Here is a 24,632-nt window from a genome sequence, read left to right on the forward strand (position 1 = left end):
TTCTGTCCAGCGTGGCACGGTGCGGCGATAACCATCACCCACATCCCCCAATTGGTAAAGACAATCGCTAATATGTTTTCTCCTCGATTGAGGAGTGAGTCATTCCTCGTGTACGTCCTCCCGTCTGCCTCTCGAGGAGAGGATACGAGCGTGAGCCTACTATAATACCGGCGAAACAATTGTTCGACGGGACAATCAAGTGTTAAATTCGTGGCGCCAGCCACTCGTCTCCTGTATCCGGCGCATTGAACTACTTTGTCAAGGTAGATACGCGATTTGCTCCCTTACAGTATTCCTAAAGTTTTAGGATTTTTTAAACAGATGATCAATTATTAAGTCGTCCAATAAATATGTAATCTGTAGATCTAAGATTATACATTTCTAAGAAACTTAAATGTTAAAGACAACGTAAAATATTCAAAGCTAAGCTTAGAGGATGAAACAAACCTTCATGTTCTACAGAAATTCTGAGAGCTGAATTTAAAGCACTTCTAACTCTCTCACTGGGAACGTAATGTATTTTTCCAAAAAATATTTCTTATGAATTTCTAAACCTTTATGAATACTTATACTAACATGTCTTAATATTTAAAAGTATCGCTTTTCCTCCGAATTCCTCATTCGTTTTCCCTGAAAATACATAACCAACAAAATCACATTACCTATGCTATGCTCTAATTGCTTAATAAGAAATACATCGACCATGTGAATATTTTAACAAGCGATTAATAATTAATTTGTAATTCTTATTGCGCCAAAATTGTATCAGCGCAAGTCAGAAAATGCCTGGTTAATAAAAAATACCGCAAAAAACTGATAACGATATACGAGAAACTCGAGCGTAATTTGAACGTACTTTCGTTTTGTTTCAATTGATTTTGCATCCACGATATGCATCCACTTTACAAGTAATACTGCAAATCAGTTTGATGGATTCAAGGCTGCGCGTCTAGAGACAATACTTGACGCGATTCGACGAGGAGAAACGTGACAGTGTGAGGCATACTCGACGCCCGTCTCACCGCTCGTGGATGTCCATTTGTGTGCTGACGGATTAAGTTATCTTACAGCCTGTAAATCACGTCCGGTATATACTTGAACAAACAAACGTATAGGCAGGTTCGGATGAGAGTTGTGTGTGAAGCGTACCGATGAATAAGAAGACCGATAAAGTATCTTGAAACCGATCGATGTTTAATATGCTCCTGATATCTACACATTTTCGAGTAAAACAAATTCAATTTCTACAAATCATTTCTTCTCTCTCCATTCCTTCACTCGCAATCATAAAAAAGTTTGTCAGAATCTGTCGCAAAAATTACTCGAATTCCTCTTCTCATTTTAGCTCGCGTAAATTTTTTAACACACCGTCTATGTGTTTTTAAGAAAACGATTCCTTTTTCAACCATCGTGACAACCAAGTCTCGTAATACTGTCTGAGACATTTTTACCCCATTTTCTACCCTATCCCATTCTGCCCGATTCCTCGAAGCGTGGCTCGAGAGGACACCGCTCGTTCGCACGGTCTCGTTTCCAGTCGAGAGTTTTCCTATTTTCGCGGTAAAAGAGTAAGCAATTTTCTCCGAGAAGATAGAACGAGTTTGGGACCACCCTCTGATACTTCGGGGAGAACACACCGCGACAAGATGCGAGTGAGTGAGTATGATTGATGCGATTTGTCGCTCTCTCCTTACGCTCAACATCTCGTCCCGGCTTCTAGTTACGCCCCTGACGATACTTCTTTCGTCTACGGGGCATATCTTGCTTGGGAACGAACGTTTTACCATAGTTCAATTCGTGAATAGTTGAAAGAATGTTATTACGTTCCGACAGTGTCGTGGTTATCTTCTTTGGTGGCACTGATATCGCATCGATGATTCACCGAATGCATATTAGTTAAACTTAAGACGTCTAAATATTTTTATAAAAGGTGTGGAATTTGTGTCTGAGGTGTATAGTAAGTTTGTTTGCACTTTCTTTATGCATAACTTCATTACATAAAATTTATTTCATCGATGATTTTGTTTGTATTCTGCTTAGCATGTGGATTAAGTAATTTCTCACTCCATCACTCCTTTTATTGCAACTTTCATTTACGTGTATTTTTATATTCTTTAAATTATTTATTGATTCCTGTGATCAATATTTTTCAAATCCTTGAAAAATTAATATTGTATATTGGACAGATACAGAAGCTAAGGATTTTGTAGATATTACTATAAGTACTACAAGTCTTGGTTTCCAAGTGTTATATTTTATGTTTTTAACAATTGAAGAAAGACAGGTTTATTAAATACTGACAACAGAGTTGTTCACCGTAGAACAATTGTGTAAATAGAAGTGGTACAAAAATTGTGAATTATTTTAATTTTATTATCAAATTGACCTGTGTGCGAGAAAGAGAGAGGGGCGAGAATCTCCCTCCGGAAACCTAGTATTGAAATCTATTTAAAAAAATTCACACGTAACTAAACGATTTTTCGAAGTACGTGTTTATGGAAGGAAAGAAATTGTGTGTGGAAAATTCTTCTGCAGATAATCTGTTCTGTGAATAGACCGCAATAAAAGATGAACGTCGTAATCACTTAAGCTATAATGGATCGTCTTGGACGGATGTGTGCTGTCGTTCGATGCGACTCGTCAGTTATAGATCCAGAACGAAATACACAGTGCGTAACTCGGCGAAATTTCGATAAAAAGTGTCGCAAAAAAATGGTTTTGCAACGTGTCTTAAAAGAAGAAGTATTAGTGAGACGAAAGTAAAACGGCAGGTAAATGTTCAAATTCATTGCAAAGTTTCAATTTCATTCAGAGAAAATCAAATCCTTTAAATCCTCGAATCATCGATAATCTGGTTCTTAGTCTGTTTTCATACGTTCTTATCGAGTCAACAAAAGGAATTAATGCGGTGTGATTGATGCAACGTAACGACGTAGTTTCGTACTTTTTGTTCTTGCTCGTACCTTACATATAAGCGTTGATAATACACGACCGATTCAGGAACTCTAGGTCAACTAGACAACTAGAGAGTCAAAGCTTAAACACTAAATCTATCGCTTATCGATCACAAAATCCCGGTGAATCTCACGTCAGAAGTTTTATATCTTTATCTATCCAGATAACGAAACATTCTAAAAAAAAAACACGGTCGACGAGTCGGAGTAATAAATCTGCTTCAAGCAACCCCCGGAGCGAGTTCTCCGCAACTATCTGTCGTCTTTAACGCATGTAGGTTTGCCCAGAATTCAGCAAATACGAATACCGCGGCATGCAGGAAGCGTACAGGAAACGTCTACACGGCGCATTTACTTCCGGCTGTGTAGGAAGAGCGCGCACAAATATCAATCAGTGGAGTCAAGAGTAGAATCAGGGTGGCCGAGTGGTTCCACATAATGCTGCAACCGGAGGTGAGAGTTGCACACCTTGTCTCGTGTCCATTCGCCACTGGCTCTGTACACAAACACACGACACCGTACCGGTCCATATACGTATCTTGACGCAACACAGCATCACCCACACGATCACCTGGAAAACGAATAAACATATCCACCCGTAGTGCCTACGCACGCATACACACAGCAGAGAAAATAACGTGTGTTAGTGGTTGGTAGCGTGCGGTGGCATCAGCTCTGGGGAATCGTCGTTTCGCTTGTGTATGCCTCGTGATATCCAAAGCGTGCGTCAGTGTGCGTGATCAGGGCCATGGTGAGTGGTTTCGTGGGGGTGGAGTAGGGAAGAAGAAGGCGTGCCTCGGAGGCGGAGTCTCCATCGAAAATCCCGGCATGCATCCAACATCTGTGTGGGTGTTCCTGCCTGTAGTGTCTCACTATCTTTCTCAGTCGTACTGCAGTGGATGATCAAGCTCGTGTGCGGTCTCTCCCCTCTCTTTCTCGCAGTCTAACTCGCGACTTTCGTCCGTCATCGCATGGGAGTTCCTCCACTATCAGACCCGTTAACAGCAGTCGGCGTCGAGGCACCCGCTATAACGTCTCTCACATCCCCGGGTGCTGGTGCTCGCCGTTCCTGACCTGTCCGGCCGATGGGCCGCACGGAAATCAGTGTCCTCGACAGCCGGAAGCTCGTTCCATTCAATACGTGTATCGTTATCCAACGAGCATCCCTTACAAGCGATCGGCATTGTCATCGACCGAACATCGTCAGTTTTAAGCATCTGACGTATTGCAAGAACCTACGTCGGAGTTACTGGAGCAAATTTCTGAAGGCTGTTGAGGGTTCATACTTCATGGAAAGGGATGATTTTTGGAGATCGTTGAAGAGGAACAGTGTCGGTGAGAAGGTTTATTCGAGCAGTCTACGGAGCAGCGTGTATTATTGTTCGTTGCTGTAATAATAATAAAAGAAAAGATAAGGGTGCGTGGTTCGCTGACACCCCGTGGTGGTGCAATACGCTCCTTGAACGAGGGGCGGATGTCGTGTACAGTGAAGGGAGGATTGTTGTAAAGAATAGTGATCGAACTTTCCGAGCACGATGATGGAAGTGCAGCAGCAGCACTCGCCTGTAGGGGTGGGTCCTCTGGACTTTTCACGCAGGGGTGTCGCGGAGGCGTCCGCTTTTCGTGTTGTCAAGCCGAAACAGTCGGCATCCTCGCTGGTGCATCAGCAAGCGTTGTCGCCAGAAACCAATAACAACGAGAATCTTCAGGAGAACCCGCAAATTCCTGTGGAAGCTGAAGGTAAGATCTTTCATCCATAATTGACGCTCCAATTTTCTTCATTCAGTGATTCAACCCTTAAATTAACGAGAGGTCGGGATTTCTTAAATTGATAGAGGAAGAATTTTTTAAATTGATAATAGTATCGAGTAAAAAAATTATGAGACAATAGGTTAATGTGCAGATATAATATTTGTCGTTCCAATGACCACCAAACTGAATTAGAATTATCGTGCGGTTTCAAATCGCAGTTTCGTCAGCGTCCAACCCCATTAAATTAGAATTTCTGTTTCTGATCTAGTGACATAATATCTAACGAGACACGACCTTCGATACTCCCATTATCTGTCGTTTCCTATAAACGGACACAAAGCGTGCAATTATCATCGATTCCAAACACGAGTTTAGGTTCAATCCGCCCGTCATAAACGATTGTTGAAATTCAGTAACTAAAATCTGCGTTAAAACACTCTGTATACTAAACAGCAAAATGTTCAGGAACGAGAAAGAATGATTCTAAGCCGGTAAATTCTAGATTAAACGTAAAACACAAAATTACATTTCTCACAATCCCGTGAAACGAGTTCTCCATTCGGTCCATTCGTTCAAGGATACTAAAATCTACGTTGAACAAGACCTTGTGCAGCAAAAGATACAACTTTAAAAAAAAAAGAAAAAGAAAGTCCTATCTCGATAAATAGAGCCTAAAATTAAAACTAAACACAGGCCGTGAAATTATGTTTCCTTCAATCACATCAAATCTGCTCTCTATTCGCTAGAATCTATCAAATGCATCCAAAGGTAGCTGCCATTTGCATCCAAACACCAGTACGCTATAAAACAAAATTTCCAAAAGGAATGAATAATCGATGGCAGATTCTGAAATAAAACGCAGATCGCAAAATTACAATTTCCCTTAACCGCATCAAGCGCACCCCGATCGTTTCTGCATTCCTCTCGCGGGTTCGCGTCTCACCCCTGACATTCATCCCGTTGTCGCCTGTCATCATGCTATCTATTACCTGCCTATTATCTCTGCACCGTGCCGTTTACGCCCTTGAATTCGCGCCGACACCTGAGCTGGCTCTCCGCGCGTGTGCACGCGTGTACGTGTACGCACGTTTGCCCGGCGCGTACATGGATTGGGACTCGACTCTGCACCACTGATTCTCCGTGGCGAAATGCATGTACACGCGCACGCTCCAATGTCTATCTCTCTACTATCATGTACGAATAGTTGTTTCTATGTGTAGGTGCGTGCGTGGGCGCGTGCAGGTGCGTAAAGGGCACGCAAGAACGGTCGTTCAACAGGTGAGAGGGGATGAACAGGCATTAGACGACTACCTTTACTAATACTGCTAATCAGGCTAACAGCTAACGCAATAATATCAAGCTAGTAGCGTGTAGGAATTGGCTTAAACGGTTTATGCGATAATTGCCAGGTGATGGGCAGGAGAGAGCTTCCTCTCCTTAAGGGTAGCATGCTTGGTGTCTCATTTACAGGATAAGCTTTAAGGGGGTGGTGATGAAGGTTGAGACACTTCGATTCATTCGGTTATCGTTCTTGTTTATTAAATCGGCTTTATTCCAATGTAATTATTGTCTGATTAAATAAACTCTTGTGGATCGAATATGAACGACGAATTGTCGGTAGTTTAACTATATAGGTAATTATAGGCAGAGAATCAGTTTAACTTTAATAATAAATACGCGAACAATACACTGAATGATCTGTTTTTGGCTTCGGATGGATGTAGGTAGCTTTTTCTTGTTGTTGGACTGTAACTATCTTACTCAAGAGAAATTTGTTTTCATAGTTGAGAAACAGGTCGAAATTGTTATTTCAAAAACATTACAACTAAATATTATTAAACCAAAATCGATATTAAAGTGATCTTAGTATACACAAATGTTGCTGACAATAAAACAACAGTTAGACAATCCAAAGATAGGGCAGTTTTGTAAGATTTACCAAGTGAATCGTCGAACAGCTTGTTTTTTTAGAAACAGGAGATCTAAGAGTCTGAAGGTATCGATTGCAGCTTGTTCAAACAAAAATCCATCCCGCTAAGCTGGTTCAGCGCGAGTACCGTACGCAGGTGGGTCCCCGCAAACCGTCCCCAAGATTTTCCTTCGGAAATCACGCTATAGGATTTACCGTTTGTAGATTTACGAGCGAACGATAGCTCGAAAGAGGCAACACGCAGGATAAGCGTCGCACGAACAAACGCAAACGATATCGCCGATGCTCACGGGCAACAAACACGCATTACCTGCGCAGTGTGTACACACACAGTATCGATGTTGGTTTATACACTTCTAACCGCCTGGTCATCTTATCTCGACCGCGTGGTGTGCCCGCTTTATAGGAAAATATGATTTATTTCTGATAATCCTGCGAGAATGAGATAGCCTTTGCGGCGTGGCGTGCTAATCTTTCACCGCTATCTGAGATTATCCCGACCTGTACTATATTGCCCGGATTACGGATTTCATTCCTTCTTTCTTGCTGCTTTTCCTTCTCTTTCATTTTTTTTTTTTTCTCTTGATACGTGCATACCGTGTATCGACGGTCGATTTCAGACCATTAGCCGGCCAAGAAAGCGCAGTTTTATTCCAAGAAGCACGCAATAATAAAATCCAATTTTGATAAGTTGGCTGATTACCCATTGGCATTAAATCTAACAACTCGGCTGAGTTTCCAGGATTATCTCAAAGCTAATTGTAGAATTTCTTTTTTTCTGGTGGATGATTGAGGAGATCTACTTATAATTTGCTACACGTGAAAGAAAATTTTAGATCGTCGCGTACTTTGATTCGATCTAGTATATAGTCGATAACGTGAGATTGCAATCGGCGGTGCAAAGTTCGAATTCCAGTACGCTACCGGTTTGTCGATCAAAAAGATCGGGGGAAATGAATGGTGGACGTTCGTGGATAGGAATGCAGCCACGGAGAAAAGAGAGCGAATAATGGCCAGGGCAAGGTTGATAAATAGAGAAGGGTCTCCCTCCTTTCTAATAAAGACGCTCTTGTCGAGGGGTTGATCTTTCGTACGGCCAGGGAATACCAAATTTGTCAGAGCTGAAGACGTCGGTTCACCGTTAGCGGCTGCTCCGGCGACGCGAATAATGATGCATGAACGATTCAGAAATATGCTCCATCCTTTTTTTTCCTCCTCTGGTTCTCCTACGTATTCTCACCAGGATTTCACGTAACATTGAGTCGAACTCCATATCTCTAGTGGCAGCATATTTCACGGCGGTCTTTTTCTGCTTTCAGGAGGATGCAACGTTCGTTTAATGTTCCCCAGACTGTGGGCTCCTTTCGGAAATGCTACCGAGGTCACGAACCTACCCCCTTTGCCCAAAAGTCATTCAGGTACGTGCAATCTCATTGATAGTTTCGAGGGTAATTGGGACAGATCTTACGTTAATTTACTTTACGTAGGATTAAAAGATATGAATGTTGTCTAGCCAATTTTCGGATAATTAGCACATATCGCTACAATATCAGATAAGAGATAAGTTTAAAGCTTCCTGATTTCGCAAATCGCAATATAGGCGACTCGTGTCACAATATAGAAATTAATTTAGTGATTAATTTTAGAATTAATAGAATTAGTCAACGATACATTTTAATTATCTTAAACGTTAAATTTAAAAATTTATTTATTACATTTTTACATAATTTAACTGCAAATGTACAAATATTTCCTATGCGTATATAAACAATAGATTGCTTTTCGAAAAGAAATAAAAATGTCAAATTTATTTAACATTTCGTGGTGTAGTGTTTAATCATATTCTGTGAGTATTGTAAAAATTTCATTGCGATATGTGAGTTAAAATTATGAAGAAAACACTTAATGGAGGGTTTTACTGTGTTATCCATATAAAAAAACAGTGGGCGTCCATTTTGATCAGGAAATTACAAATTCGTTCGGTTTAATGGTGTTTTAATACGTCAAAGAGCCAGCTCCGAAGAAGGTGTAGATGGGCGGCCTGTTGCCCCGTTCAGCTTCCTCCTCAGCCCGGATGACGAGTAGTAGTTTTTATTTGTCGATCGTTAAGAACGACCGGTCGTCCGATGATTGGGATAAATGGTAGCACGCGTCATACCGCGGAGGGACATCGGCCCTTCTAACTCCTGCCGTCCCAATTGGAGCAGATTAGAGGCGCAGTACAGGGATTCGGGCCGTCGGCCCCTTTGTACTCGTACATCGGTCGGCATCTCAGTTCTACCTACCCTGAATTAGTAACATCTTGTCATGTTAAACGCTCGTGCATATAGCTCATCCTCTCTTCCGACTCCTTGGTGCACGTGGCCATTCATTACGTTGCGTCCACCTAGATAATCTTCAGAATCATCGACTAAGTCATTCAGCTGCGAGACTTCCTTGCTTCTTTAAAACGAAGACGTCTGTTCAGTAATTTATAAGAAACTCGTAAAAGAAGACTCATAGGGTGAGAATTAAGCAATTCATTGAAGTATTATTTTATAATATTTTAAACATTTACAGTCGTATTATTCGAATTGTTTGTTCACCTGGGCACGTTCGAAGTAGATAAGACAGTCAGAATCAGGCTTTTACGGATAAACGTGTCTTTAATTACAAATTCATACTAATCAAACAGGAGACAGGTTTGATTAATCGTTGAGATCAGTACACCGTGTTGAAAATCGTATCGTAGACGAGTATAATGCATCGTTAACTGGTGATCGAACAGCTTCGATGATTTATTTCTTACAATCTGAACCATTCTTTATTGCGTCTTTCATCTCGTAGTCAGAGATTTTAATCGATGTCCAGATACCCTCACGACGTTCTTTCTTTTCTTCCTCGTGTTTCGTATGATATTTCAGATCTTGCTACTGAAAGGCAGCCAAGGATTAGATTTAAATAGGTAGTGACACGAGGATGAAAGAATCATTTTTGAAAACCCACATCTTCCTGTCACTTGGGTTCATTGATGGCGGTCTTTGCCATACAAAAGTCGTAGTTTCTTTCGATACGTTGGTAGGCAGGACGGAAGGGGTTTGAAAACGGTGAAGTGTGTAACGGCTTTAATAGCGGCAGATCGCTACGCAGTAAACGACTGACGGACGACAGAAGATTAAAGTTGGCCGTTAACTCGATCTAATTGTTCCCCCGGCTTGGCCTTCCTTTATTAATCCACGTCCACAAGCATCTTTGGCATCGCCATCATTGTCATCCCTTGTCACGAGCCTCCTTCTTGATGCTACTTGCGGATCCATTGTTGCGTCTCTGTAAATTATCTTGCAACTTCCAGACAAATCGTGACGACGGCTAGTGCGACCAAACGATTGAATTCCTTGGAGTAATATTCGTAAAATTATGACAATCATGATTTCCCTGTCGATCACTCCAAAATAACTTATATTTAAACATAACGATTTATAATTTAACGAAATACAGTTGTTCTGCGATATAAATGCAGACACATTTATGACAATAGCATTTTGTTAATAAAAAATTAGTTACAATTTCGTTTCGTTAAAAAACGTTCAGATGTATTGAAGAAAATCTGAGGATGCTACAGTATCCTTATGCTTCCTTTGAAAGCGGCAAACAACAAAAAGGATCATTTTTGTTACGAACCTTTCAATTTATATTAAAAGACGCGAAGATGGTTTCGTGAATATATTAAGAATTATTTGAAGAAAATTACATATCACAAAACTATCTATCGATTTCGTGTCCTATCTCCTTTGAATCAAGAAACGAGAATCAAAATTTCAACAGTTACTTCTTCCAGTTTCCCCATTTCTCTATTCCAGTGCGTTATAAAATTTCGATCAGAGGCGTTCTCGTAAAAGAATAACTTCGTTGGACGCGTTTCTAGAATTTTTTGCTTCGGCTCGCGCGCGCGTCGCGCTCTCAAATAGAAACGTAGCTGGCGGAAACGTGAAGCGAATCCTCCATGAGCTACCAGATGTATATGTACGTTCACGTAAATACGCGTGTTGAGGCGTGCAAGCGCATGCAAGCACTGCCGAACCCGGACCAAAGTAACCCATCTGCCGGACGGTTGCCACGATGGTGACGGTTTTTCTCGCCGGCTTGCACCGTCGGTTTTTACCGCATTCCAGCAGGGCCAGACGTGGCATTTGCGTAAGCAGTTCTTCCTATCTTGCCCCGAGTCACCATCTGTCCGGACTTCCTCTACCTTTTTCTTTTCGCTTTTGCCCCAGACTCGTCTTCTACCCTTTGCTCCGCGTCGATTATTGCCACTCTCGCCTTCTTCGACTGCTCTCAGTTTCATTCGACTTTTTCGACCATATCCCGTTCAGATACTTAGGGTTTTATGAGAGATTTTATAGACTGTGTTCTGAGATCATAAAGGTTCCGTTTATTTAGTTTGTCCTCGTGTTAATTCTGTACTCAATCAAATCAGAATTATCGATAGAATCTATATTTGAAAAAAAAAGTATATAGAATTGAAAATTTACCATTAGTAACCATAATCGGGCATACATACATATAAACGTTCACCTGGATTAACGTAATCAGATGCGAATTAAAAACGAATTATGACATCAATAATGCCGTTGGCACACGAAAATTAAAGCTATTTCTTTAAATTTCTTAAAACGGGTTTATTAGGCTTGTATCTGTTCTGGAATGTTCCTCAACTCATCGATTCAATTACACTCGTCTATCATTTCAAGCATTTAATAAAAGCTTAATCCGATATTTGCGACAATTGCAACTTCTGTTATTGATAAAACAGTATTAAGTAATCTAAATTGATTTATTTATCTGTCTCTTATCGAATACGATGAATAAGCGAAATATAATCGAGTAGATTTTCGTCTTTCCATATGAGCAGTTCAGGAGAAGAACATGACCAACCATATTTCTTTATCTTTTACGAAAGATTAATAATAAATTTAATTCGTTGTTATACATTTTACTAAATTTGTCTTTTTAATTGATTTTGGAGCTGATCATCTATTGTTCCGACCTCTTTATAATCTTCAAAATATTTATTGTTATAATATTAAAGCATTAAAGATATTAAAACGTTGCTCCTCACCTTGATAATTGTATGTTTGAATTTTACAAAGTTTATCATAGTTTTTATTCATTTTCAGCTTCCATATTAAAATACTCTTCTTTAGTCATAAAGCGACATTAAAATCAGAAAGTTAACAAAGCTGTACTTATCATATTTTTCTCCTGTTGTCTTTATATCTTAGATTCATCCCAAAGGTTTGTTCACGTGTACTCATCCCTAATCGAATCATCCCCTATTTTAACTTCTCCTGCAGGATCGTGCAATTTTTTCTTTTTTTTCCACGAAGTCCTCGGCAGACTCACAGGCGTTTCTCATTACATTAGGCTACTCTACCGAGACTCCTGACGTATTTTGATTCGATTGCAACGCCACCCGGAGACACGATAATAATCGGCCCTTACAGAACGAGAATGGTGGAGAGCTTTAAATGCGATTAACCGAGACCGGTGCATTATATACCCAGGCACGTGACCGCGTGTCACGCGCGCGGATTATAAATATAATATACTGGGTGTACACCGTGCATCCTAGAAGAGCTGGATTGATATTGTTCCCCATTGGAAGGGTGGAAACGCAGAACACCCTCATTCTTCGTGATAGAGAAACGGCAATGGATCTTCTGACCGATGAAGGTCGTAAATCACTGCCTGAAGAGTCCGTTCTCGATTATTAGAAATACCAGACGCGTATTCGACGTTAAACCTATCAATACTTTCCGCTGATTATCGCCTTGATGATCGGTCGTACCGTTGTTGCTATTGTTCTGATTTAAATACTCACGTATGTGGCGATAATCTATCTGAAGTGTGATTATGAATGTCAACGTATTTGCCGGATTTTGGCTCACTTCTGATTAATTTTCAGAATTTTGTAATCTAGTATCGAGGTTCGATCAGATAAGATTCGATGTTAGCTAACGAATTGAAGCTTCGATTTTCCTTCGTGATGCCTCGTTAACCGTCCACTCCTTGTAGCGTACGGTTCGTAAGGGAAAAAGGACCTGGAACGTGACTCAAATCTTATTCTGTTTTACTCCTTCGCCCGGGGCAACCGAATTTTTCCGTCCTCTGATTCTTCTGTATTATCTAACTACTGTGTAGTGCTGGAAACATGTCACTTCATTTTTGATAGTCATAAAGACCTTATTGTTACACTTTTAGTACAGATTTACACGTTCTACATTCAGATTTATATAAATACATTCATACTATATTCTAGTCGTAAAATAAATTATGTCTCACGGTTTTTATCCTGTATTAATTGTTATGTTAACATTCTGAGTTCATTACGCCCACGCTTAGAACTTCATGTATCATTTGGATTCGACGTAGTCAAATGCATTCCATTTTCCCTTTTCATTGCACAATATGAAATGATTTGATTTGAAACATGAAAGTTTCCTTCAGTAACAAAAATCCTTGTGCTTCATCTCCAGAATTATATGGGAAAAATCTATTGCACTACGACCAATCAGTCCACGGTACACAGTACATAATTTACCGACCTTTTCATCGATATTTTATTCTTCGGACTACAAATAAATATTTTACCTAAAACAGGAGGCAATGTTTTTGTAAAAGTTTATGTGTAGAGGATGGTTGGTCGATGAGGTTTAATGAACGAGATTGCTCGTTGTTGGAACCGTCGAATATATTTAAAAGAATTAAATAAATTAATAAATATAAATACTGTCGAAAGACGCTCGTACAAAAGTATTCGCTAAGACAGTGTATATAAGTCGTAAAATAGGATCGCTAATGACTCGTTAATTAGATCGCTGATAATTCGTTGATAACTGGTTGATAATTGATCAACAACTGACTTCCTTGCGATCACGTCCGCTTATTTATACTGATCGGGGGAGAGTCGGAAAATTCAAATTCGTCTTTGTTCGACGGTTGCACGCAGTGGCGACATTGTTTTGCTCAGAGTTTATTTATTTTTACATTACGTGTATCCTACCGATCTTGATACTCCGAGGCAAAACAGCAACATGATTTGAATTGTTCTCCAACTCATGTGCCACTACATTTTCATTTCAGAACGATTGTCTTTCGGAGTGGGCCGTCTGGTGGGTTCCCCAGCAACAAGAAGTCCGTCTCCATCTCACTCTCCTTGTCCAGACTCTCCTCCGTCGGATCGTCGAGATGCCGAGGTGGACGTGGACGTCGAAGAGGAGGAAGTCGACGTAGACGTCGAAGAAGTCGGCGACGAAGACGATCGCGATGCCATGTCGAGTCCTCCACGCTCATCCACGACACCTTCTCCAACCAGCGTCGCGATATCGCCCACCTCGAATCCACCAAAGAAATCCGGTGACACTTTCAGCGTTTCCGCTCTTCTCAGGCCGGATCCACCCTCTGCCCATCTTCAGAACGCATCACCGCACAGAGACACAACGTCGATCGGTGCACATCCTCCTCCACCAGGATCCTCCATTCTCTATCCACCTCTTCATCTTCAAGGTGGACTGTTACCACCGCATCCTCATCATCCCCTTTCGTACCTGCATCCTCAACTGCTGCCTCATCATTTGTTACCTCCGCACTTGCATCCATTGCTACGTGGCGTTCATCCAGGTCATCCTGGCCTGCACTCGACCCACACCGCGCATGGGCTCCATCATCATCCGCTCGGAGACGTCTACAGCTGTGTCAAGTGCGACAAGATGTTCAGCACGCCTCACGGACTCGAGGTGGGTTTAATCGGATGAGAAGAGCTTCCGGGTGGTAGCAATTTCTTGATGTATTGAATAAAGTCGCGGAAGGACGAATTGCTGGTTTCAAGAATTGAATTTGTATGATTATTTTAGAAGAGAATATTATCGTAAATACGATATTTGGATCTGTTGGGAAAGAAGTTGATTAATTCCGTGGAAATTTATTTTATGCATATTTTTCCATTTCATTAGTTTGGTATACAATTAATTTTTAGTTCTATAAGTTCATTTACAATAAATTGGTATAAATAATATTAAATTCTAAAGTAAACAAAAATACTATCTAAATATCATTGAATGGAGATATTAAAATGCAGTTTTGAGAAATTTCTTTGTTTCATTAGCCACATTTCATAATTAATTTTCACTTCTGTAAATTTATTTGTCATATAGAAATAATGCTTATAACATTAACGATTTTCTCTATTCCTTAATTCTTGGAATTAGTCAATATGGGTTCCAAATAGCTTATTTCTTAGCAATGGTTATTTCATTATACAACTTAGCATTTTGTTTGATTAATATTTTGTGAAAATATATTTCATTAATATCTTGAACACAAATATGCTTTATATGAGATATATGTATCCAGTGAAGATATAGCAACTTAAAATGTCTTTTTAGAAAATTCTTACGAAGAACGCATCTTTTATAGGTGCATGCAAGGAGGTCGCACAATGGGAAGAGACCCTTTGCCTGCGAGCTCTGCAATAAAACGTTCGGCCATGAAATCAGCCTTACTCAACACAGAGCCGTGCATTCCGCGGAGAAGGTGTTCGAGTGTAAGCAGTGCGGCAAAGCATTTAAGCGTTCCAGTACTTTAAGTACTCATCTTTTAATCCACTCGGACACGAGACCGTACCCCTGTCAGTTCTGTGGGAAGAGATTCCATCAGAAGAGCGACATGAAGAAGCACACCTACATTCATACCGGTGAGTGATTCCTTAAAATAAGTGCTTTCAATTAAAATTAGAAATTCAGCAAATCCCTAAATATAATATAAAGTTTTACCTATTCGACGCTAGTTAAAAAACCAGAAGCTTTATATTATTACAACAAATGTTATAAAATATTCGAATTAAAATTAGAAACTAAATGCACCCAAAACAAAGACATCAAAATTTTACTTATTTAATCTATTTAGTAAAAAATATAGAAGATTTACATTTTTTTAAAACAAATTTTACAAACTATACACTAATGCGATTAATTTATAAATCTTCGATATAAAGATCTCTGTAGAATTCTGAAAATATTTATATTATTTTATTGGAGCCATGCGAAATAGTGAGCGTTCCCTTTTAATATCTACAATCGTACACATGGAATTCTTTGTTTCGGTTGATCGCAAATGGGATGCCGGGGATCAATTAGCAGAGCAAGTTGGTACAATAAATAATGTAGTTAACCGTCTGGACAGAGTCTTGTCGTAAGCAAGAGGATCCAGTCGGATCGTGGCACATGTGGCCAATGCAGTTTTAGGGGTGGCTAGCCCCTCATTGCGAGCTTCACTCAGTAATAATCGTAATGTCTTTCGGGGTGCCCATCATTCTGTCTTTCTCTTTGCTCTCATGATCTGGCCTGACACACTAGACCCCAATCTTTGGATGGAATTTTTCTATGACGAAAATTTTTCGTGGGAAACACGAACATTCTATTCTCCAGAAACAACCATCCTGGATGTAAACTTCTATTTTGTTCTCTTAAAGAATTTTTCGTTTAATCAAAATTTTTAATTAACCAAAAGTTTTGCTTTGCGAGAAACCTCCTTAAGTTCTTTGATTAATTAAAATTTCTAAATCCTGATTCTTAAAACACAAAGAGTTTTGGAAACCTTGTCGAACGTAGTTATTCAAAACCAAAAGAGAAATATTTTACATGCAGAAACTTCTTATCATTCTTCGTTTAGTCTAGATTTCTATCACGTAAAATATATAATAAAACGTTTCGACAACATTGTTGCTCAAACATAGTCTTTTGATAGCAATTAGACATTTTTATATACAGAACCCTCTTCGTGTAATCTCTATCACTTAGTTCTTAAAGCATATAAATTTTCAAAGACTTCGTCAAACACAGTCATCCAAGATCAATCGAAAAGTTTTACATATCGAGGTCTCTTAACGGCGTGTCAGAGAAAACGTTTACCCTCTTCCCTTTCCGTATTTGCCATCGACAGTTCGCATCCCTGTCGAAAGTTGAAGACCAGCCCATGCAAGGGAGCATCCCTTAGGTGGTCGTAGGTGAGTGGGCGATGGTGTTGGGACACTTGGCACTTAGGTGTCTCACGGCTGATGGAGCGATGCTCCTTCAGGAGCAGTAGGTTCTTCCAAGGATGGAAGGAAGCTAGAGGAACAGGCGAAGGAGTGTTCCAGTCGGGAGCCTGGGTTTTGTATCGTCTCCATGGCAACTCTCCCAATGTCTTATCAAATTATCACCTTGTCCTCCCCCACGCTCCTCCTTCTCCGCCACCTTGTCGCTCTAACTGTCGTTCACCTCCCTCTCATTCACCCTCGTTCAGTGAAACAACCGAAGAAGGACTCGTCGAAAGAGGATACAAAGCGATGGTCACTTCCTGTTGGTTTCTAACAACCTATGGGACCGTTGTCTACGCGCTGGTCACCTTCACGCACTACATCCTCGAGGGTCGCCACGGAACATTTAATTCATTATTCAAAGGGATGAAAAATTCAAGGGAGGTCGAAAGAGCTGCTGGTCGACGCAATTTTCTTTGCCGTCTACGTTTCCCTCTTTTCCCTACATTTGTTTCATCATCGTATCTTTCTCGAGAGATTTGCCAATATAAGATTATTCTAAAATTATTCCAAAATTATAACATATCTTCTTTTGCTTCCAATATAAAATTATTCTACAGTCGTCAATTAATTTTTAGCCTTTAAGAGTCGTATATCTACTTTCATCCACTGCAACAGAGAACAATTCTCATAGTTTATCATACTAACAATATGAATATTAATAAAACTTTACAAATTGGTTCAATTAGATACCGTCTTAAAATATTCTATAGGAAATACTCCAAAAAAAAGGAGGAAAAAATAGCGAAAGACGTGCACTACGAAATCGAAAGTTAAGTGATAATAAATTTCATTGTAACTTTTTGAACATCCCCCCCTCACCCATTAAGTTATCAATGTTCGTCGAATGAAAATTAACTCTGACCAGTATACATATCTGTGCCAAGTACTATCATCAGGAGTTAAATTCTCTTCTTACACTTTACAAAACCAACAATTCCACTATTAACTAGTTCGATTAAAATCTTAGAACGTTGTCCATATCCTACTCCCAATCTACTATTCAATCCGTAAAACGAAATCCCTCACTGGCATGACCTCGAGGTGGCGTGCGTACGTGCGTCAAGCAGTAAACCGAGGGTGTTCTGGGACTCCGCTGCTAATGATAATCAGTCCTCTCTTTCCAGTAGCCCCTTGTCCCCCTCTGTATTCCGTTCGTCGTGAGCACGGGCCATGTGCAATAAGGGTGCGGCACCGTCGGATTCCCAGGGGACCGGCATGGCGTAACGTAAAATCATTATTAGGTAGGTAGGTAGGTAGGTGGTTGCTGGTGCACACGAGGGGCGGCGAGAGAAACGCGGAGGCTTGGTGGAGCGCGTACAGCGAGGCGAGGGGGCTGAAACGGCGCTTACAGGGCTGGGAAGTGCGGGAATAAGAGCTCTGCAAATATTGTTCGTGCGCGAGCCAGCAGCCGGAATAGCTAGCGAGGGGTCGAGCGCGCGTTACTCCGCGTTACCTTCGCTGTTAGCTGCGCCTTTTTGGCTGCGTTCTGGCCTACCAGTCAAGTGCGCGGGGTCCCGGGGTGGCTGCAAAAGGGGTTGACGAGTCGCTTGAATGGTACGGACGAGCCGGTGACAGACCGACAAGTGGCCACACACACTACCGCTTCCGATGAGAAAACATTCAACTTATCTATTTCTGATGATCCTTCGTGGCCCCAGGAAAATATTTCTCTTTGTAGTTCGCGCCAATGTGAGCGTTCGAGTAGCGTGGACCGACCTGATGATTTGGGAAAACTGAGAGACTCGTTGATAAGTTTCGTTAGCCGGTGATAGGATGAAGAATCTACTCGATTCCCCAATTTGATAACGGTAGGTGATGATATTGTCTTATAGGTTTTATTTCTTTAGCGTATCATATCGTTTAGAAGTGTCTGAATGTTCTGATGGATTTTTGGTAACAATATAGAAAGTCTATCAAATTAACTGTCTAAAGCAATAGTAGTCTGACGAGAATCAGCAATACTATCTTCTTTATGGAATCAATATATTTATATTATTTGTTAAAGAAACATAGGGATTATATGCTTTTAGATATAAACACTGAAATAATGACAGTGTCTTTTTGTCAGTTCTTACATTCTTTAACGGATTCATAAATCAAAATGTTAAATAATTGAAAGATCAATGTTTCAAAGAACCAAACAGATTTACAATTTTGACAATTATAAATGCTAAAAATTTCCTTTCTAATATACGCTTGTATGGTATTTCAAGTTGTAGCTTCGTAATATGCCACGAATTCTAACAGAGAGCATCAGAGAACTTAAATTGGTTGCAAGTTTCCTTACATTGAGAAACACGCTTCGGAGGAACTTCAGTAGCTCATGCGATCAGTTACATGAACGTGTAGCTTGCGAGCAGGGCTTCTGATTACAGGAAAATATTATCGATCAAAATGCGTGTCTTCCTAGCATCAGGACCATCAAGTTGCAGGGTGCATGCGCGCTTAAATACACATGCTTGCCACTACGATCGAACTTGCAACAGTGACCTCGGTGTTTTCACAATAAACACAACCTGTCCACCGACGGTGCGAAGTCGACATAGGGATGAAGATTGGCGAGGGCTACCATACAGTCTATACAATTTTCGATCCCATCACATAGACTACCGTATATATAAGTTCGATGTTTACGTTCCCTGAGATGCTGTGCACTTTAGTTGCAAAGCGGTGGCTCTCGTTTTTAGAGGTTCAATCACGCTCGTCGTAAATCGTTATCGATTTCCTCGTTCCCGATTTTCTTGGACGTTCGTACTACGTTCCAGCGTTTTATCTCGATCAACTCAGGAGTCGATTTCGATCGAACCGTTTCTCGATATTCGGTGCAACATGTCGCAAATAAAAGAAAACAGTATTTTAACGGGCAAACGACGAGGATTAAGATTCAGCATCCATTCTGTTAATATTAGAACTGCAGTAGAAATAGGAGTTTTATAAATTTACAACAGTGCACTTTTTCTTGCTTTACTCCAATTTAAATACTATATAGTTTGCAACATGTCAATCGCCGCGCATATTCACGAAGACCTGTAAATTTGTACAAAAATTTTTCAAATAGTTAGGAATGTTCGTTATCGTTGGGAACATTCTTGCATTTATGTTACTACCATCACACCATTTTCTCATCAAGCTGCTCAGAAATAAATGATGTTCCTAAATTAAAAACTCACAGTTCCTAATATTTTCCTACATGTCGACAAACTCTGTCTAAATGAACGATCTTTCAGAATAAATTTAAAAGACGATAATTCCTGGTCAATGCAGATAAAGGAGCAATTCTCGAATGTGGGAAGTTTTCCAGTTTGCGGTTAAAGGGACGGGTCGGTAACTAAACGAGACAACTCTATAAACATGAAAGAGATACGGACGCGTTTTGCCGTCGTATTATGAATTTAGCGGTGGCTCTAATGTAGGGATACCTGGCCGAACGTCTCCCTCAAACTCACCTCGAGGGTGCGGTTATCGTATACCCGACGAGATACAACCGTGCAACCTATACAGCCACCTTTGTGGCCGCGTTCGCCGTATGCCGGCTGTGTTACTCTGTCTCAGTCTGCTGTATTGGTTCATTCCTCTCCATCCTATGTAGACGAGACAGGGCTATTAGAGGTTTCCGGCTGACTTGGCGCCCCAAGCATCGGGGGCGCCGCAACATCCCTCTAAGCTGTTTAAACTTCGCGACATGCTCCGCACGAGCGGCACTGGCCCCACGCCTTTCGCTCCACCTTCCTCATCTTTCGCCCTGTCTTTGTCTTTACGGCTCGTTAACGACGACCACGTATCCCCTCCGTCGACGAAATAATAGTTCACGTGCGACACGAATCGTGTTCCTGCTGGTCCTTGCATTCTTTTTAAACTAGTCCTTCTTGTATCCAGAGAGTATCTTTTAAGTGGCCAGAGCTAATGGATTGTTTTTTGTCTAACAGAAATCAGCTTTACTATAAAACAAATAAGTTTATAATGAGAAAAAAAGGGCTTCGTCGAATTTTTGGATCTTTCAAATAAGAAATTGTAAAAATTGGTTGCGCGGTGGAAATCTATGATCTACAATTTGTCACTTGTCGAATCTCTTATTGTATAAATTACTGTAGAAGAAGAAGTTTTGTTTTGGAAAATCCAAATCCACAATTCATTCGTAATATTGTACTCTACACAATGATTAGTTCTTCAATATTAAGAAAATTGACACGAACGTAACGAATGTAAGATGAAAGATCTGTCACCAAAGATGGTTTTCCAGCTTCAGACTGCAAGGGGTGAACCATCTTTAGACAGGGGTGTAAATAGATAGAACCTTAGTGTTCGTTAGACTGCGCGCGGCGTTATATTTAATGTCACGCCGGTGAGGCGGCATAAGCAACCGATACTGCATTAAACATGCAAATTCGCCGGTATAACGTTCCACGGTTCCAAGGCATCATCCATATAGCGGCGAGTGGCGCATAGTGTTCATAGTGAAGCGGCATGATTAAATTTCCAGGGATATCGACATGCCAGAAGCACGTCAGCCCCTTCCACCTGCCCCGCCATATCTCGCCACTCATCCCTCTGTATCCTCCTTTTTCGCTTCTCCACCTATCCGCGTAACCGGCAGTTCGAACCAACCCCAGCCTCGGGAGTTGAAATTAACTGCACCCAGAATGCCAGCGTTGCATTCTCGCATTCATATGTATCTTATCCTTCCCTTGATACAGGTTAACTGCAAATAGAGAATCGAAATCTTTTTTGTATTTTAATCTCTTTGGATATAATAATATATCCCTAGCATAAAGTCTTGAGCAGTAATTTGTATTTAAGTATTTAAGTATTTGAGCAATAAAATGTATTCGCTATAGAAATAATACTGGTGAAATAAGGTCAAGCGACATTTGTGTCATTTCTAATTCTAAATAAGAACACAGTTACAGAAGTGTCTTACATACCTAAATAATCGTTTTTGTCTACTTTCCTAAAGTAATACTAAAAAAGAACTCGTTATTAATCTCGTAAAAATTCGCAAAATTATAATAACTGGTTATTTTGTCAATCAAATTTATCAACAAGAATAGTAATCGTCATTTTTACTTTAGAGCTCTAACTGCTAAAACACCTTAAATACTTTAAAATATTTTAAAGGACTTGCTCACTATAATAAAGCGAGAAATACATTTACTATTCGTAATACACCTCAGAATTTTTATCTCGCAATATATTACCTAATGAAAACCCATTTGAATTATCCATATATATGTAATATTGTTCATTCGAAACATTTTTTTTCTTCACTTTTCTCAACAGTGTCATGTCTATTTATTTTATGCATTGTGAATGACTCAATTTCTTGGAACAATTCAAGCTTACACGTAATTCGCCTACAGTCGATAAGGGATTTGTTATTAGCGGTTTCCCTGACAGAGCAATCTCAATAGGCGGATAAGAGGAAATCGTCTGAGTCACAATTGTCAATTAAGGTGCGCGCACACGGAAAGCGGGCCGGCGAAGGGCCTTCGCGCGCAGATCGGATTTGTCACGATTCCTAATGTTGATCGACGCTGTAATAATTTAATAGCCATACATCCTCCGTGATCGTCCGGGAGAGAGGATTATTACGGCGGATCCCTGCGGTATACTGAAAGCACAAGGAGCTAACAGACTTAGCTCGGATATCGTGTTTCTTCCTTGCTTCGCTTCGAACCCGGCTTTCTCCCTTCTTGAATTATCGCGATCAAGTACTGGCAATCAGAAACGCATCTGCATTATAACGTGTGCAAGATAATGGACCATTATTACACGTGCACTATTCAAATTAATTTTACTCGCGTCTCCCTTTTATGTCAGTCGAAAGATTAACACGAAGTTACAGCTTCTAGTTATCAAATTAGAACGATTAAAAAATTATTTTAGTAGAATTGATATACATGTATTCTTCGCTCTCTCTCTCTCTCTCTAAATAGCAGAGATTGTTAATTAATAAGATGTAATATACAAGGTGTACCCAAAATCGTGGTACAACTGATCGATCGATGATTCTACATGCAAAAATAAATCGAGAAAAAAGATTATAATTTTTTTACGTAAGGCTAGGTTTTGGAGTTTGAAACGCATTAATTATAAATTTATATTCATCATGATATGATTTATATGCATAGCTGATGATTTTAGTAAACTTTACATATTACTAGTGCAAGTTAGGTAAATTGTTTAGATATGAAAATATTAAAATATCTTTTAATGAAAGAAATTCTCCATTTTTATGAGACTTATTACGGTGTTACAGCTAAAGAAGTAAAATTTTTGCACATCCTCATTCGATGTCCAAGAGCTGTCGAATTATTTGATCTTAGAATTCTTCTCCCAAAGACGATTACAATATTTCTTAATTATTTCCAATAGCTCGTTAATCAACATCTTTCATTGGAAATATCGATGCACCAGAAACATTTTATCCATCCATCTTCGAGAATTAAAACGCTTTCGATGTCGTTGTCCCAGAAACCGTGCCGACCGACGATTTTTTCGTGTTTACCATGCATTTCGTCGTCAAGCCGGAATATCAGTACCGTGCAAAACATTTCCAGCTGCAGCCTGACCGCTGCAAATTCCCAGGGCTGTGCTCTTGTCATTGGTGGCCCTGCATCCACTCACCAACGCGGCCACCCTGTATACGTATCAGCAAGTGAAAACGATGTAGCCTGGACGGTTACGTGGCGGCATGTAAAACGCAAACACACATATACTCTTGTACTCGTTGATGTAGTTGCGTCGACAACGCGTTCGCATCGTGTTGGCGTTTTAGCTGGTCACTTCATCTGGTCTGCCATAGAGTACTCGTGTACGCGTGAAATAGTAAATACAACCGAGTTGTTGCATCCGACTGACCCATGGGACTGCTATCACTCGTTGACTAAACGCTACTGGATGGATGAAGCTATAGAATCGTTCAAGAATAAGAACTTTTATAGACATTGAGGGTGGTTTTCTTGGTTAGTTGATGGAAATGAAGGTTTATAGTTAGTGATTTTATGATTTGGGGTAATAAATGGGGTGCGTATGGATTTATGATGAATTTTTAATATAATCTTTGTGTATTTATTATTTTCTATAAGGTGATAATGAATAAATATTTTAGTTTCGATTATAATGTATGGGATTATCAGTTCATATCTTCCAATAATTAATCCCGCTGCGCCCTCGAATCATTTTCTACCTAATGAAGTTTTCCTGTCGTTAGAAGAATTGTTCCTGTTTCATATAAATATGAAAAAATGATCGTGATATAATTACTCGATTTAATTTTCTATTAAAATTTTACTTCAAACAATAAAATTTTTGCATTTGTTGGAATAAGAAAAATTCAAACATTGTAGCAGGATTAATATTAATATTACGAGTCAATAGCCTTAGAATCTGTTTTTGTTATCCAAGATTTGGAATCTTTGAGTACTCGAGAGAAACCCTTCAAGTAGTCGTTTAGTTATTCAGATATTTTGATAGTTTCTAGGTAGTTCCAGGAATAATTGAAGATCAGCCAGACCCAGTTAGTTACAGTCAGTCAGTGATCAACTAAGATCAGCTATACCAAGATACAAGTAAATTCCAGGAAAGTTTAATGATTCATTATATAATATCGTTATCCATTTCTGGCATAAACTTTTCTCAAATCCGATCTTGATAATTGACATTCTATATCATCACAGTTTCTTCAATAATTCGATAAAATATCAAGATTTATCATAATAATTTTCCACGATGAATCCTTTGGGGATCTCGAAGAATCTCACGAGAAATCCCATTATTCGATCGAAATAAAACATGGACGGGGATTCCGATTGAAAGCACCTGGATTCTTTTCCCTTGTTCCTTGTGACAGAAACGGAGCTCTAGCTGGGAAAGATTCGCT

At 39.9% G+C, this 24,632-nt stretch overlaps 1 protein-coding gene across 1 annotated transcript in view; it reads left to right on the top strand.

Moving 5' to 3' along the window:
• The first annotated feature begins 2,828 nt into the window (after positions 1-2,828).
• LOC138185817 (uncharacterized) overlaps positions 2,829-24,632 on the top strand; it is a 28,228-nt gene continuing 6,424 nt past the window's right edge. Inside the window, exons 1-4 of the mRNA XM_069125087.1 lie at positions 2,829-4,694; positions 7,956-8,054; positions 13,759-14,411; positions 15,091-15,367. Of these exons, the coding sequence (XP_068981188.1) occupies positions 4,490-4,694; positions 7,956-8,054; positions 13,759-14,411; positions 15,091-15,367 (1,234 nt within the window). The 5' untranslated portion in view covers positions 2,829-4,489. The remainder of the gene's footprint in view (positions 4,695-7,955; positions 8,055-13,758; positions 14,412-15,090; positions 15,368-24,632) is intronic.

Source organism: Bombus flavifrons, chromosome 12 (assembly GCF_040668555.2).
Source record: "Bombus flavifrons isolate JBK064 chromosome 12, iyBomFlav1_principal, whole genome shotgun sequence".
NCBI lineage: Eukaryota > Metazoa > Arthropoda > Insecta > Hymenoptera > Apidae > Bombus > Bombus flavifrons.